Here is a 15,621-nt window from a genome sequence, read left to right as displayed (position 1 = left end):
TCGGTCACATGTTCGGTGTTGATGAAGACGACGTCCTTCTCCCTGTTCCAGCGGGCAGCGGAAGTAGTAGATCCTCCTTGAATCCCGGCAGCACGACGGCGTGGTGGCGGTGTCGATGGAGATCTCCGGCGGAGCTTCGCTAAGCGTTTGCGGGAGAGGTGGAGGAGGTGGGGCGGCTAGGGTTTGGGAGAGGGGGTGGCCGGCCACTATGGGGTGCGGCCAAGGCTTTGGCTTGAGTTGGCCGGGCCCCTCCCCTTGTTCCTCATTATATAGGTGGAACACCCAAGAGTTGGTCTACAAGTCTTCGAATAAGACCCCAAACCAAAACCTTCCATATGACATGAAACCTACCCAAGGTGGGATTCCCACTTGAGGTGGGATTCCCACCTTTCCTTGGGAGGGGGTGGCCGGCCACCATAGGTGGAGTCCACCTGGGACTCCACCCCCTAGGGATGGCCGGCCATGCTAGGTGGAGTCCCTCCGGGACTCCGCCTTCCATAGTGATTTCTTCCGGACTTTTCTAGAACCTTCTAGAACCTTCCATAAATGCACCGGATCATTTTCAAACTTATAAAATGACTTCCTATATATGAATCTTATTCTCCGGACCATTCCGGAACTCCTCGTGATGTCCTGGATCCCATCCGAGACTCCGAACAAAACTTCGAACTCCATTCCATATATTCAATATCTACTAATACGACATCAAACCTTAAGTGTGTCACCCTACGGTTCGCGAACTATGTAGACATGGTTGAGACCTCTCTCCGACCAATAACCAATAGCGGAATCTGGAGATCCATAATGGCTCCCACATATTCAACGATGACTTAGTGATCGAATGAACCATTCACATACGATACCGATTCCCTTTGTCACGTGATATTTTACTTGTCCGAGGTTTGATCATCGGTATCTCTATACCTTGTTCAACCTCGTCTCCTGACAAGTACTCTTTACTCGTACCGTGGTATGTGGTCTCTTATGAACCATTCATATGCTTGCAAGCTATTAGACGACATTCCACCGAGAGGGCCCAGAGTATATATATCCATCATCGGGATGGACAAATCCCACTGTTGATCCATATGCCTCAACTCATACTTTCCGGATACTTAATCCCACCTTTATAACCACCCATTTACGCAGTGGTGTTTGATGTAATCAAAGTACCTTTCCGGTATAAGTGATTTACATGATCTCATGGTCGAAAGGACTAGGTAACTATGTATCGAAAGCTTATAGCAAAAAACTTAATGACGTGATCTTATGCTACGCTTAAATGGGTGTGTCCGTTACATCATTCATATAATGACATAACCTTGTTATTAATAACATCCAATGTTCATGATCATGAAACTATGATCATCTATTAATCAACAAGCTAGTTAAGAGGCTTACTAGGGACTCATTGTTGTTTACATAACACACATGTATCAATGTTTCGGTTAATACAATTATAGCATGGTATATAAACATTTATCATAAACACAAAAATATATAATAACCACTTTTATTATTGCCTCTTGGGCATATCTCCAACAGAAATGCCTTACTTGATCATTGTTGCTTCGTGAAGACTCACAAATGCTCCCCCATACACCATGATGGGAAAGCTCTATTGATGCACATCTTCACTCTTTGTATTGGTCAACCTTGTATCTTCTTATGCTCTATCATACTATCTTGAGGTGTATAAAGAATTCTTCATTTGGTTGCATGCCTCTAAATCTTAGGCAACCATAGCTCAACTCATGGGACTATCATGACACCAACTTAGAGCCATAACTTGAATTCTTCACTTGGAATCAAGCACTCAAGATCTTGATAACTCATTTCTTATGACATAAGCTAGAGCATGGCTAATATTGAGTTCTACATAAGAACTTCCATCTTCATTTCTTCTTCTTGATCATATCACATATATGTCTTCAAATCGATGATCTTGATGCCAATACTCAAGGTATATCTTTATCACATGGCATCCATACTTGAATCCAACACATGGACTACAAGTAGTACCTATGGAATATTCCTTCATATAAACTCAATGAAAACATTAGTCCATAGGGGTTGTCATTAATTACCAAAACCACACATAGGGCAATATACCCTTACAGGGAGAGAGAGAGAAAGAGAGAGAAACAGAGGAAATAGAGGTGTTGGTGGGAATAGAGCGGTTGTTAGGTGAGCATGTCCATGGTTAGCTGCTGTGAAGTTGGTTGTCGGCGCCTCCCATAGACCCCTCAATGCCGGAAGTGAATCGGAAGTGTCGTCCGACATTTGAGACTCGGGTTTCTGCCGGCAGCGTTTGAGGGTTATCGGTTGGGCATTTTTTTGCTACGAACCATAAAAAGGATTTGAAGGGCACCGTAACCGCCGCACGAGTGGGATGCTCTTAATTAAAGGGACACGTACCAGACACACACACATGTATCCTCCCTCCGTTCACATTTAGATCGGGTTCTAGGTTTTATCAAAGTCAAATTTAGTAAAAATTGACTAAGTATTTTTTAAAATATTAGTAATATCTACAAAGTAAAGTCTATAGTAATACAATTGTCACAAACTCTATTTTCATATTATGTGCATTTGACGATTATGGTTATTGATATTATTTCATATGTTATAGGTCAAATTTGAATTTTTTTGACTTTAACTAAGTCTAGAGTGGGAAGTAAATAAATATGGAAGGGGTAGTTCTACGTAAACAAATAACTAGTTCCTCCGTCTATAAATAAGTGTATATGTATATGCAGGTTTTTAAAGATATATTATGTAGTGGAGTGAAAAATACATTGGAATGTCTCCTCTTTAATTCTTTCACGTCCAATAAGCTAAATGCATGTAGAAAACAAGGAGAACATGTGCTCAATATAACTGGATTTGATTTCCGTGCGATGAGAGAAGCAACTTTTACTACTTTAAAGTTTATTAGAAAGATAGAAGTATTTTTTTTTTTTGACAATGTTTAGAGATATACACTTATTTACGGAGGGAGTAGTTAGAACAATTTTGTTCTCGTAGATTCCGAACGGTCGGCTAGCACTTTCCAGTCCTCCCGTTCCGTTCCGTTCCGTTCGTATATTGGTACCACGGAGTACAAGTTTACCGATGTACATTCCCCGGCTTCTTCCTTCTCTGGCATATCCATCCCACTTCGCGAAACATCCACCGGAGCTCCCGAGGAGTCCAGCCATGGCGATCGACGAGTCCTTCAAAGCAAGCTCTCTCTCTCTATCTCTTCCGAGTTCCAACACAAAACTCCCACGCGCAAGCCACCACCTACCGATCTGGCCCTGTGCTCCCTATATTTATTTGCTTATTATACACATATATTTCTACTTTCTCTTGATATCCCCGCGTATATTTCTGCTTTCCGATTAATGGGGCGCTTAGGATTTCTGTATGTTTTCTTCGTTTGTTTATGTTTCCGGAAGACTGTCTTCTTCTTTTCCTCGATTTACGGAGTAATTTTCGGCAGGGTGATTCTTGCCGGTAGAGAAACAGAGGCGGGAGAACAAAAAAATCCCCAATGTTCAGTTCATCGACACTTTGTCTTGGACATTTGATTATGAGATGGGTTGATTGATTCTCTTTCTCCTGTTGATACGACATTTGATTGTTTGTTAAAAGTTCTTTTCCATGTTATATTGTATTTTACTCACTTCTTTTAAGCGAGTACAACGCAGACGCACGCAGCCCTCGCACGCCTGAACTGACTATTGGCTACTACTTACTGCTAGACTACTACATGAGATTTAGTGCTAATTAATTTACTGGTTTGTTGATGTCTACTCGCATCTTGGTTGCTTGATTTACAGAGATTGACGCCGGCTGAAAATTCCTGGTCTGCCAAGACCAAGATGGGGCAGAGGATGGCACTGGTGCATCACAGGCTTAATTTGCTTGACGACAGCAGACACGTTCAGGAGGACGGTGATTTCAAGGTGACGGTGATAACCTTCACGGAAGGGAACCTTCTTTTTCAGCAATTTTATCAGCTTTTTCTCCTTTTCTTTTCTGAATCTTTGTTCATGCTAATATAATTATGTTTTTCACATAGTGCCCCATTAGCAATGAAGCGACTAATAGAAATACACAATGTCTGCATGCATTAGGCTACAACTGCTTTCGTAAAAAATGATGTTGTTTGGCTATATATGTTGTTCTTTTTGGTAGTTTGCTAAATCCAACTTCTCATGATGCAATAATTAAAATTTTGTTATTGCAGGATGAGGAGTTAGCTATTGTTTTTGGTGAACAGTCTAAAGAACTTGATGACTATATTATTTTGAAAGTAAGTGTTTTACTGATTTAGTTGTCTTGAATAGACTTCAATTAGAGCACAAATGGCTCCATTCAGAGCATCCCTTTTAATAAAAGAATAATGTCTTCATATTTTACAGTTCCTCGTCATTTTCCTTTCCATCTCGGTGTAAGTTACAAGCGTCCAACTTTTCGACATATCCTCACTATGGAAGATCATGAGGCCAGAGAGCCTCGAGAATGGTCAAGAAAAGCTCCCAGGCTTTAGTTATAAACAGGGAGCAAAGAAAATTAGCAAAGACCTCACTAAAACTTATAAAGACACACACCCTAATTTTATCCTTGCATTTGTGCGTGTGATATTAACATGTCTTATTCATAAAATTAGAACAAATAAATACTTCATTTATGAACTCGTGATGCTTCCGATAGTGTTAAGACTAGTTTTCTGTCTTTTTTGGATTTCTTTTCCTTTTCTCTAGTTTTGAACTTTTGATTAGCAATTTTGTTTAGAATTTATTATAATTTTTGGTTCTTTCGTTTGCAGTCGTGTAAGTAGTGCACTTCTTAGTACTCTTTTTTTAATACAAAAGATACGAATTTGAAGTGCGTTCGATGAAAAAATAAACGCATAATGCTTCGGAGATTTGGCTCTTCAAAAAAAATCCATAACTCAGATTATTTGTTATCTCCAGACTTCAGCCAAATGTAAGTAGACATTTAATTCGTTACTCTGCTTTGGTTTGTTGGTTTATTTCCAGAGGAAGAGAGGGAGGCAAGCAGCAGGTGCTGAATCTTCCAAGAGCAAGATGGAGCAGAAGGGGATATTCTTCAACAGCGGCAGGAGTAGCGATTGCAAGAGTGACAAGGATGATGATTTTGAGACAAGTAGCAACAATGATGATTTTCAGACGACAGTAAGGCCTTATACAAAATAATTTAAGATCGCTTCTGTTAGGACATTACAATAATTGAGAGTGCATTTGCTACCCGCATGGGTAGCTACGCACATCTGTGTTAAATGGTGATTCAAACCGTATAAACCTATTTTAGCTTGTTTTCTTAGTAGAACACATATTTCTGGTGTACAAAAGTGGTTTCGAAATTTTGATATGATTTTTTTTTGGCAAAGTCAACTCACCAACGTATTTTGCGTTGACTTTTTGAATAGTGAGTTGACTTTGACAAAAAAAAGTTCAAAACAAAATTCGGAAACCACATTTGTAAACTAGAATTCCACGTTCTATTAGGAAACCGAGCTAAAACAAGTTAATATGGCGGGAATATTGGTATAATGCAGGGGTGCGTAGCTACCCATGCGGGTAGCAGGCTTCATCCCTACAATAATTTAAGATCGGTTCTGTAAGGCTACTTCCTCATTTTGCTATTACTATAGACTTGTGTGGTACACGTACTGAGGCTTTCTGTTCTTTATATATTTTGTTGCTAACTGGAAACATTTTTTCCTTGACGGAAACTAATTTGAAATGTTTTAAGCTTCCCTGCCCAAAGTCCAACCCAAGCTTGCTAACAGCACTAAAGATTTCAGTTATGAACTCGTCATGCTTCCGATGGCTAGATAGTGTTAAGACTAGTTTTCTTGCTTCTTTTGGCTTTCTTTTCCTTTTCTCTAGTTTTGATTAGCAATTTTGTTTAAGATTTCTTATAATTTTTTTTGGTTTTTTGTTTTCAGTCGTGTAAGTAGTGCACTTCTTGGTATTCTTTTTTTAATACAAAAGATACGCAATTTGAAGTGCGTTTCAGGAAAAAATAAACTCATAATGCTTCAGACATTTGGCTCTTCAATTTTTTTCATAACTCAGGTTATTTGTTATTATCTCAAGACTTCAGCCGAATGTAAGTAGAAATTTAATTCATTTCTCTGCTTTGGTTTATTGGTTTATTTTCAGAGGAAGAGAGGGAGGCCAACAGGTTCAAAATCTGCCAAGAGTAAGATGGAGCAGAAGCGGTTATTGTTTGACAGCAGCAGCAGTAGCGATTGCAGGAGTGACAAAGATGATGATTTTGAGCCGACAGTAAGGCCTTAGAAAAAATAATTAAAGATCGCTCGGTTAATACATATTTGTTATTCAAAGCTTGACGTATGTCAAACTTCGCATTTTTTATGGCCAAGTAAAAAAAACATTGGAGAAATAGACTAGCTATGAACATGTTGATCTGCTTTGATTGGTTGTGTTGCAGACGAAGAGAGGGAGGGCCCCAGGTTCCAAATCTGCCAAGAGCAAGAAACCGCAGCTGGTTGACAGTAGGAGCCGAAGCAGTGAGGGCAAGGAAGACAAGGATGGTGATTTGGAGCCAGAGGTAAGGTCCTACATGGAATCATTTCAGATCGCTTCAATGTAGAATTTTTTTTATTGTTCAAAGTTTGATTGAATGACTTGTTCATTTATGGCACTCATTCTTTTGTAAAATAAATATGTACGATGCCGTAATTGAGTGTAAGCATATCAAGATATATGTTACACTCTGGAATGTGGATGACTGAATAAAAATTTCAGCAAGACTAACTATGAACAAGTTCTGATTCGACAGGTATCTGATGATGATGGCAGGGATAAATCTGCACGGTATTTCAACTTTCGCTGTTTTCTCATGAGTAGAGTTTGTTAAAAAAGCCATGAAGTGTGTCTGGATTATTCACCTGAATCTTGAAATCAAATTGTAGTGTTAAGGACTTCTATGGCACTGCTTGGGACAGAGCTGTGAAGGTCAATGAGAAATTGCCAGAAGAAGGCCCAAGCTTTATCAAGCTTATGCTGAAGTCGCATGTTGTTAGGGGTTTTTGGCTGGTAAGTCTCTGTTTAAACATGTTTGAATGTTTGTCCAATGCTGATGAATCCGGCAATCCCGTTATTATGAGCAATATTCAGTAGAAGACTAAATTACAAGGGATTTGATATCTTCATAGGATGAACAAGAAATCTTAGAGCACGGATAAATTTGCGAAATTGAGCTCTCGATGGAGGAGCCAAGAAGCATGTGCCACCATTAATGTACCTTCTTTTTTGCTCCCTCTGTATTTGAGCTTTGTGTTCCTCTCCCAGGGGCTCCCGGTTAGCTTTTGCAGAAATTATCTTCCAGACCATGATGTTACAGTAGAATTAGAAGATGAGGATGGCCACAGCTATGATACAAATTACCTAGCTCGCAAGGGGGGACTCAGTGGTGGGTGGCATGGATTTGTGGTACAGCATGATCTTAAAGTAGGCGATGCCGTGGTCTTTCAACTCGTGAGACCAACAAGATTTAAGGCGAGTTGTGCTTCACAAATATTTAGTCTACTGCTCCATCATTCCTTCATAATTGTTGTTTTCAAATACACGGCAGGAGTGCTACCCTTTTTGATAATATTCAACTATTCTTTTCAGGTGTACGTACTAAGAGAAAATAAGTTCACTACAACTGATGGAGCCCTTAGTCTCCTGAATTTGGACACATCCAAGGAAAACAACATATCAGGTGAGAAATTGTTTTTGAACGTTCATTTGCGCACTTATTAATTTATTGTAAATGGAAATAGGTTATCAAATTTGGATCTTCCTAATCATGTTTTTTCCTCCGCAATGCAGAAGAAAATAGTTCGGATGGTGATGTCATGTCCAAGGAGGATTCAGAAGGTACCAGACTCGGTGGCAATGGAACCAATGATGACAGCAGCAACCTAGCCATTGAAGAAGCAGCGGACAACGACGGCATCAGATCTCCAGACCACCCAGACACCGGTTTCAACACCATGACAAGCCTTAGAGACTTCAAGACCGTGATCGATGGCTCAGCCATTGACCGCAAACTAATTCCGGCTCACATGCGCACGGCATATTACGAGCTCTGCCTTGCACGGAAGGCATTCCTCCACAGGGGTCTGCTGAAGCAGATAAGCCCAATGTTCGCTGCAGGAGTGATCATGGAGACGGTCAACATCGCCGTGGACATCAGGGCCTCCTCTGCATCTTCCTCTTCCCTGGAGGACCTTGCGGCGTGGAAGAAGATTTTGGAGTCCTTTGAGTTCCTTGGAATGGACGTCGCCTTCCTGCGCAAGCGCGTTGACGGCCTACTTGCCCTCCTCACTGCTCAGCCAGACCTCCAGGTTGCTGCACAGGAGTGTGAGGGGTATGAAAAAGTCAAGCTGGAGAGGAATAATGCCGCAGAAGAAATGAGAGCCCTTGAGTCGAGGATGTCAAGCCTCAAGGATGCCCTGGAGGAGATGGACGTGGAGATGAAAGAGATGGTAGAGTCGAGCGCGAGGAAGAAGAAGGACCAGGCTATGCGGCAGCTGGCGGCCGCACCATGGTGATCGACGACATCTCGTGCGCATCTTCAGTAACTAGCTTAGGGTTAACCTATGTATCAGTTCTAATTGAACTTTTTTTTCCGTGCAAGCTCTAGTTAAATGTTGTCTATCTAGATGGGTAGTTTGGTACAGCAACGTATCTAGGATGCCTTTTTTTTTGGGTGCACATCAGCTTCAACTTGTGCGCAGCTAGCAATGCTGCAAGATGGAATGATGAAATGTAGCCCTGCGTGTTTATTATGAGTCGCTCTTCGTTTGTTTCTGCAGCTACTGGTTTTGGCTCAGCTACTGAAATTGTGAAGAAATAACAAGGAACAAGTGAATGACCAATTTAAGGGGTCTTGCCGCATAAAGAATAAATTTTGGAGTAAAGAAGTACATGCGAAATTTCTCTGGATTTACACATGGGGAAAGAAAAGAACAAGAGAAATATTGCACAGATGCGAAGACGCATAGATTGTTGAGATAAGAGTCGTGGGGTTTTCCTTATGCAAATGTTCGTGGGACTGAACCGCCACAGATTATATTCATATCTCTGAGTGATTCAAACTTTCCTGTGAAACATAGTGCAAAGGAAAATGATTTCTTCAGAAAATCCTATAGGGTTGAATCCTACAAATCAGGCCAATTTCCTAAGGATTTCAATTCTCCAAAAGCCTATGCAAATCATTTGATCAAGATGCAAAAGACGGGAAACAGGAACCTAAGAGGCTAAGAGCGCTGCCATTCAGTTAAGAAGTGCAGTGGCAGGAATGGATGTTCGACAAAACAGGCTCAATTTCACAACATGCACGCATCAGAATGTCTGAGATTTATACAGAGGTTTCAATGTCAGCATCCTACCTGAAACACAGTTTCTAAAGGGCCATCTCTGCTTGGAGCTTGGTCAGTTCAGCGAAATCATTGGCCATCGGCCGGGAAGACTTTGCCTCAGACGCAGATGGCGCCACGGGTATCCCCTGTGGCGGTTCAGGCAGCTCATTTTCCAGCTCTTCATCCTCGAGATCTTCCAGCTCCGCCTCTAACTCATCCTATTTCGGAAAAAGAACAATGTGTCATATATCTTCAAACTTGACAGTACATGTGGACGATGGTCGGAATGTTTCTAAACTGATGCAAAGGGGAGAGAGCCAACACACCTCGTCGAATTCAGCTGAAGCACCGAATGGTGTTGCAAGTGCTTCCTGTATCTGTTTCATGTTTTCTGTTTGCTCGTTCGCATCATCTATTGCATTTTCAATGTCATCAATACTCCTGCACAATAATTGCATGGTCGGTTCATAAAAAAGGACATGTTATTGGCAACTGATGGCCTGCACATCCAAGTCAGGTAGCTTATTCACGGAAGAATTGAGTGGGCACTGCTCCTGGATGCACACTGCATGGGAATTCTACACCTGCATCTGCCACTGAAATGGAAACGGAGAAGGGGAGGTGGAATCTTACAGGGACTGTTGAATAGCTTTGACAGCAGATGATCCAGAGCGCAAAGCATCAACTGTGTCAGTAGTTGCCTTAGCATTCTCAAGCATTATAATCTACACACAAAAATTCCCATTAGTTTTTTGCAACCTTTGAGAATCCAGATATGTGTGACCATGATTGAAGATACATCTACATCTTTCATCACCTGATCATGGACTCGCAATTGAAAATTTGACAGCTGCTCAATTTGTGTTTCATACAACTTCTTTTTCTTTAAACATTGAATTGCAGCTGCAACAACGAAGTAATTTCTCATGTAAGTTACACAGCCATCACATTTTTTAAGAAATGTTTTGTCCAGCACTAAATAGCCATTAGTTAGTGAATGGCTTCCGGATATTCAAGTTCACAAACTAGCAGTGTTTAAGTTTTGTCTTGGGTCGATGGATTCTGTGCAAATACCTGGGACCTTACAAACAAATGCAGTATTTTTCAACAGAACACTTACCATTCTTGTTCTTTGCCTTTGTATAATCCTTAGCCTTTTCTACTTCTGCAGAAGACTTCTTCTGAAGAAAACGCTCTTTCTTCTCCAGCATTTCCAGGGTCTACACATACCACGGAACAATAAAAATAAGCTACTCTGAATGGATAATATATGATAGTAATTACTAATATTAGCATTTGAACTGTACTCATAACTCGGGCAACTCAAAGATATCTTTCTGTCCAGCTAACATGCGCTCCTCGCCACATAATAGGCTATCGAGTTCTCTCAGATAATTAACTATCTCCAACATGATAATACACTGTTGTGAAAACTCTTATCATTTTGAAAATGTATGCAACAAAAGCAAAGAGAAGACGGAATAGACTACTTAGCATCCTAAAACTGAGCTGTAGCTGGGAATGCATACACATCAACCTACTTTGAATGTTCCCTTCCCTTGGTCTTTGCATAAGTTTCTTATTCCTACAATGACACTGATTTTGTGTGCATGAAAACATACTCTATTGATTGTTGCTACTTGATTGTGTAGTATACTAAGGGTCACGCTGACATCACTTTGATAGAAAAACGAGAAACAGAGTATGAGGGAACATCAATATCAGCATCAAATACAACAGTTTACTATTATGTGCTCTAAGCAGACAAGCAATAAATGACTAGGGCGACATAGTTGACCATATCTTCAAATCAACAAACTAAGTTCTTCTAGACAAATGACAACTAATGGTCAAAATCTGTAACCAATTGGAAGGTTCGGCCATGTAAGAAAGAAAACTTAATAGTATTGTTTTCTTCCACACTTGTCTTCTGAAAATCTATTGGATACAGAAGTACGCACATCTACATTACATTATTCTAGTAGTTATAAAAGACGGATAGGGCTACTTCCTCAGATTACTATTACTACAGACTTGGGTGATACACGCTACAGTTCTGAGGCTTTCTGTTCTTTATATATTCGTTGCTAACTAGAAACTTTTTTTTTCTTGATGGAAACTAATTTGAAATGTTTTGAGCTTCCATACCCAAAATCCAACCTGGCTTGCCAAGTTGCCAACAGTACTGATGAAATTCGAGCAAGAAAGCAAATATTGAGAGAATACGAAAGACAAAAAAACAAAATAAACTGGACAGGGGAAGAGATAAAGACCTCGTGCAGGCGATCCAAAGTGGGGAGGGCAGAAGAGGCAGCCTCCTTCTTCTTCTTGCTCTTAGTCTTCAACAGCAATTTCTTCAGCATCTTGTCGTCACAGCCTTCTCCTGATTCTCGCTCTGGATGAAGATGGCCTGTGTATGAAGGAGTATGTGGGTGATGAATAGGAATGGTGTTTCCTGAAGGAGAGCGGATCAACAGGGGAAGCAAGGGGAAAGGTAGCTCCTTGAGAATGGTAGGAAGAGAAAGGCAGACACAGCCATTAGCATCTGAGAATAGTAGGAAGGAAAAGGCAGACCCATTAGCATGTGGTAGAATATTCTCAGCTTATGAAAAAGAAAGGATGACACTTCCAGTGAGATCACCATCTCAGAATACATGCCACATCCCCTTGTTTGACAGTTTGCCTACCGGTGACCACTTCGTGCTAAATAGGTTCCTTTCCTTCATTTTCGAAATTATACATATGAGGATAAATCAACAATAAGTATGACACAAACAACACTTTCAGCGCATCAAAAATCTGTAGCAGGTGTGTGGGATTAGCTGGCACTAGGTACATAGCTCACTGCCGCAGAACAACACCATATCAGCTCTATGTTTCTTACTTGAGAAAAGGTAATGAGGCAAACTGAACCACCCCCTTTTCTTTTTCGGTGTAGTAGTTGAGCTGCCGTTCTCAATCTATGCAGCTTGTGACGATGGAAGTTAGTTGACCATATCATCTCTGCTGGCTCTACAATAATGGATGATGTGCAGCTGCTAAATTATCCAACTATAAATGGGGTATTCTCAATTTCTCATTTATTCCATGAACTCTATATCCAAGAGTCGGACTTGATTTACCATTTTACCCCCTCTTTATTTTCCCCTTCAGATGCAGGTTAGAAAGAAATCCCAACTTGCCTGAACAACGGAATCTGGAAGTCCCTGATGTCCCGTCGACGAATCGAGCTCCTGCGACTGCGAGCTGCAACCACGGAGGTGGAAACTAAGAAAGTAAGAAGCAAGGGAAGGGGATTGATTAAAATCGGTACTACCTACATCTATACCAGTGGCATACCAGTCTTAGCACCGAGACGACGCCAACGATCCGAGCTGCCGCGTCAGCGCATCCAGCTCCGAAGTACGCCGCATTTCTCGCCGGAGTGGAGCAGTGGAAGCGGGCAACAGTTGCTGGTATCGGCGGCGCACTAATGTATCTGGAGAGGCCTGTGGCGGCACTCAAGCTGGCTTTAGGACGAAGAAAGAACAACAAACGGCCCACATGGTCGGGAGGCAACGTGCAGGAAAAAAAAAACACGGGTGTACTACCCTCCGTGTTTCTTAATACAGGGAGTATAAATTTAGCAAAAAAAAGGCGAAAATGCAGTTTTGATCTAGGATATATATGCTTCCTTTATTTAAAAACAAAATTTGCAGTGCTAAGACATTTAGGAAAAAAAATTGCATGTATATCTTCATTTTTTTTTTTTTTGAAGTAGGAACACTTTATATATAAGAACAGCAGGCCGCCTCATTAAAAACCTTCTAGTCCCCTTCGGTGCCCTGGTAAGGAAAAGAGTGCGTAAGAAACCTGCTGTTCTGGGATTACACAATGTCCATACAATCGCGATCAACCAAGTTCGAGACGCAGCTCGATGGTGATCCCCAAGAGATACCACTAGAACCTGCTTTTCCTAGTTGGCCTAAAGCATGAGCAGGTCTATTGTTCCTACGATCAACCTTACAAACCGAGATCTGATTATAAACCCTCAGAAGCTCTTTGAACTCGCTATATAGAGCCCAGTGCGTAGATCTGTCTAGAGACTCCTCCTGACAAGTAATGACAAGGCGATGGCAATCGGACTCCAAGGTAGCTGGCCCTTTGCTCGTAGAGATGAGTAGTCGGAGGCCAAGTAAACCAGCATGAATCTCGGCTTCTTCCGGGCTGAGACACCCCTCGACCGAATTCCACGCCGCCACAACGACCTGTCCGCCATGGTCTCGGATTATAGCCGCAATACCAGTCTTCTTTGTTAACGGATCCCATCCAGCGTCCACGTTAGCCTTGAGCTCACCCTCCCTCGGCGCGACCCAGGCGGTCTCATCCCGCCGCTCCGGGCCTGCTTGAACAGGCTGCATCGGTGCCTTCCCCTTAGGATCGGAAGTAGTAGTCAAAACTGCATGAAATGAGTTCAGATAATTAATCAGGTAAGGAGCCGACGCCGCGACAGATGCCTTCCCGTCTCCATGAATAATATCATTCCTATGGTGCCACACTCTCCATAGTAAGAAAATAACTTGTGCCCGCCCTACAGTAGAAGTGTTGGCCAAAAGATGAAACAGCCACTCACGGCCAGTATGGTAGAAGTTCTCCTCTGAAGGTAGATCCCAACTCTTCCGCAATTCATCCCGAAGGGCGCGAGCAATAGTGCATCGGACAAGAGCATGATGGTCATCCTCACCTTCAACACCACATATGGGGCACATGGCATCCACCGACACAATGTGGCGATGGACATTCTCACAAACGGCCAGTGTTGACGTGCCTACTTTCCACGCAAAAACTCTCATCTTATGCGGCACTTTAGCTTTCCAGACCAAGTCCCAGATGCTACGATCACCATTAGGTTCAGAGCTTGACTGTCCCTAGCTTAGAACTTCAAGGGCCGGCTGCATGCCCAATCTATAAGCCGATCTAACCGAGAAAATACCATTACTCTCAGGGAACCACGCGACAAAGTCGTCACACCTCCTAGCCGGTAGCTTGATGGCCAGAATTGCCGTCGCATCCCAATGAGTACAGGAGGATCGGACCATGGTTTCATTCCAAGTCATTGTATCCAGGTTAATTAACTCTGAAACCCACCGACGCCGACAGTTTGATCTCGGTCTAGTTACCTTCATCCCATCCGATCTTGGAATCCAGTTATCCCTGTATATTTTTATCTGAGAGCCGCATCCAACTCTCCATATAGCTCCTTTTTTAAGCAGCTCCAGGCCATGCATTACCCCCTGCCACGACTAAGACGTATTCTGGATGAATGCCGTGTCCAACAGATTACCAGCCGGATAATACTTCGCTTTCAAGACTCGAGCACACAAGCTCTCCGGAAAATGCAGCAGACGCCAAGCTTGGCGCGCAAGAAGTACTTGGTTGAAGACCCTCAGATCACGAAAGCCCATGCCACCATGTGATTTTGGTCTGGTCATTTTCTCCCAGGACATCCAGTGTATGTGCCTCCGGTCATGATCGTCGCCCCACCAAAAATCTCTAATAATATGTGACAATTCATCAAGCAGCCCTACTGGGAATTTGAAAATGCCCATGGCATAAGTGGGTAGAGATTGCAGGACAGATTTTATAAGGATCTCCTTTGCTCCTCCCGACATATATTTCTCGATCCAATCAGAAGCCCGCTTGAGGAACCTCTCTTTGTGAGATTGTAACTTTCCTTTCTACATTCTGCCTTCAGGAACAGGGAGGCCTAAATACTTCTCTTCAAAACAGGTTGTTTCATATTTCAAAATGCTTTTAATATCATTCTGGCTATCTGCAGTGCACTGATCACCATATAGAATCGAGCATTTACCCAAACTCACCATTTGGCCCGTGCTTCTCTCATATCGGTCCAGGATTGATTTTACAATAAGAGCTTGCTCAGTAGATGCCTCAAAGAAAAGTAAACTGTCGTCTGCAAAGAGGAGATGGGAAATCCCTGGGCCATTTCTGCTGATATGCAAATCACGGAGTGTCACATCTTCAATTTCCTTCCTGATCAGACAAGACAAACCATCAGCCACAAAGAGGAACAAGTACGGGGAGAGGGGATCGCCCTGGCGTAAACCCCGCGACGGAGTGAAAGGATCCAACATTTTTCCATTAAAGCGAATTGAATACCGAACGGTGGTGACGCAAGCCATAACCCACCGAATCCAAGTACTGTGAAAGCCCAGCTTCGCTAAAAC

General features: G+C 42.1%; 3 protein-coding genes across 7 annotated transcripts; 1 reads left to right on the top strand and 2 right to left on the bottom strand.

Moving 5' to 3' along the window:
- Positions 1-3,117: 3,117 nt before the first annotated feature.
- Positions 3,118-8,847, top strand: LOC127300027 (B3 domain-containing protein Os01g0234100). Of its 3 annotated transcripts, XM_051330094.2 has the most exons (11): positions 3,118-3,222; positions 3,825-3,950; positions 4,235-4,300; positions 5,031-5,186; positions 6,180-6,305; positions 6,472-6,591; positions 6,823-6,857; positions 6,956-7,079; positions 7,335-7,541; positions 7,659-7,749; positions 7,860-8,847. In XM_051330094.2, the coding sequence occupies exons 1-11, from the start codon at positions 3,199-3,201 to the stop codon at positions 8,582-8,584; spliced, it is 1,800 nt and encodes a 599-aa protein (XP_051186054.2). In that variant the 5' UTR covers positions 3,118-3,198; the 3' UTR covers positions 8,585-8,847. The 3 variants fall into 3 exon arrangements, with proteins under 3 accessions (XP_051186054.2, XP_051186055.2, XP_051186059.1); XM_051330095.2 differs by lacking the exon at positions 4,235-4,300; XM_051330099.1 differs by lacking the exon at positions 4,235-4,300 and having other exon boundaries at positions 3,118-3,950.
- A 491-nt stretch (positions 8,848-9,338) lies between these two features.
- LOC127300028 (vacuolar protein sorting-associated protein 32 homolog 1) lies at positions 9,339-12,932 on the bottom strand. Of its 3 annotated transcripts, none has more exons than XM_051330101.2 (8): positions 12,715-12,932; positions 12,577-12,640; positions 11,668-11,804; positions 10,515-10,614; positions 10,212-10,297; positions 10,028-10,119; positions 9,721-9,835; positions 9,339-9,612 (listed from the first exon to the last, which is right to left on the bottom strand). In XM_051330101.2, the coding sequence occupies exons 3-8, from the start codon at positions 11,755-11,757 to the stop codon at positions 9,439-9,441; spliced, it is 657 nt and encodes a 218-aa protein (XP_051186061.1). In that variant the 5' UTR covers positions 11,758-11,804; positions 12,577-12,640; positions 12,715-12,932; the 3' UTR covers positions 9,339-9,438. The 3 variants fall into 3 exon arrangements, with proteins under 3 accessions (XP_051186061.1, XP_051186062.1, XP_051186060.1); XM_051330102.2 differs by having other exon boundaries at positions 11,668-11,939; positions 12,734-12,932; XM_051330100.2 differs by having other exon boundaries at positions 12,734-12,932.
- Positions 12,933-13,260: 328 nt separating this feature from the next.
- LOC139831608 (uncharacterized) lies at positions 13,261-14,226 on the bottom strand. The gene is made up of 2 exons (XM_071820909.1): positions 14,007-14,226; positions 13,261-13,832 (listed from the first exon to the last, which is right to left on the bottom strand). The coding sequence occupies exons 1-2, from the start codon at positions 14,224-14,226 to the stop codon at positions 13,261-13,263; spliced, it is 792 nt and encodes a 263-aa protein (XP_071677010.1).
- Between the last annotated feature and the right edge of the window lie 1,395 nt (positions 14,227-15,621).

Source organism: Lolium perenne, chromosome 5 (assembly GCF_019359855.2).
Source record: "Lolium perenne isolate Kyuss_39 chromosome 5, Kyuss_2.0, whole genome shotgun sequence".
Classification (NCBI taxonomy): Eukaryota; Viridiplantae; Streptophyta; class Magnoliopsida; order Poales; family Poaceae; genus Lolium; species Lolium perenne.
This window is presented reverse-complemented; position numbering and strand designations above follow the sequence as displayed.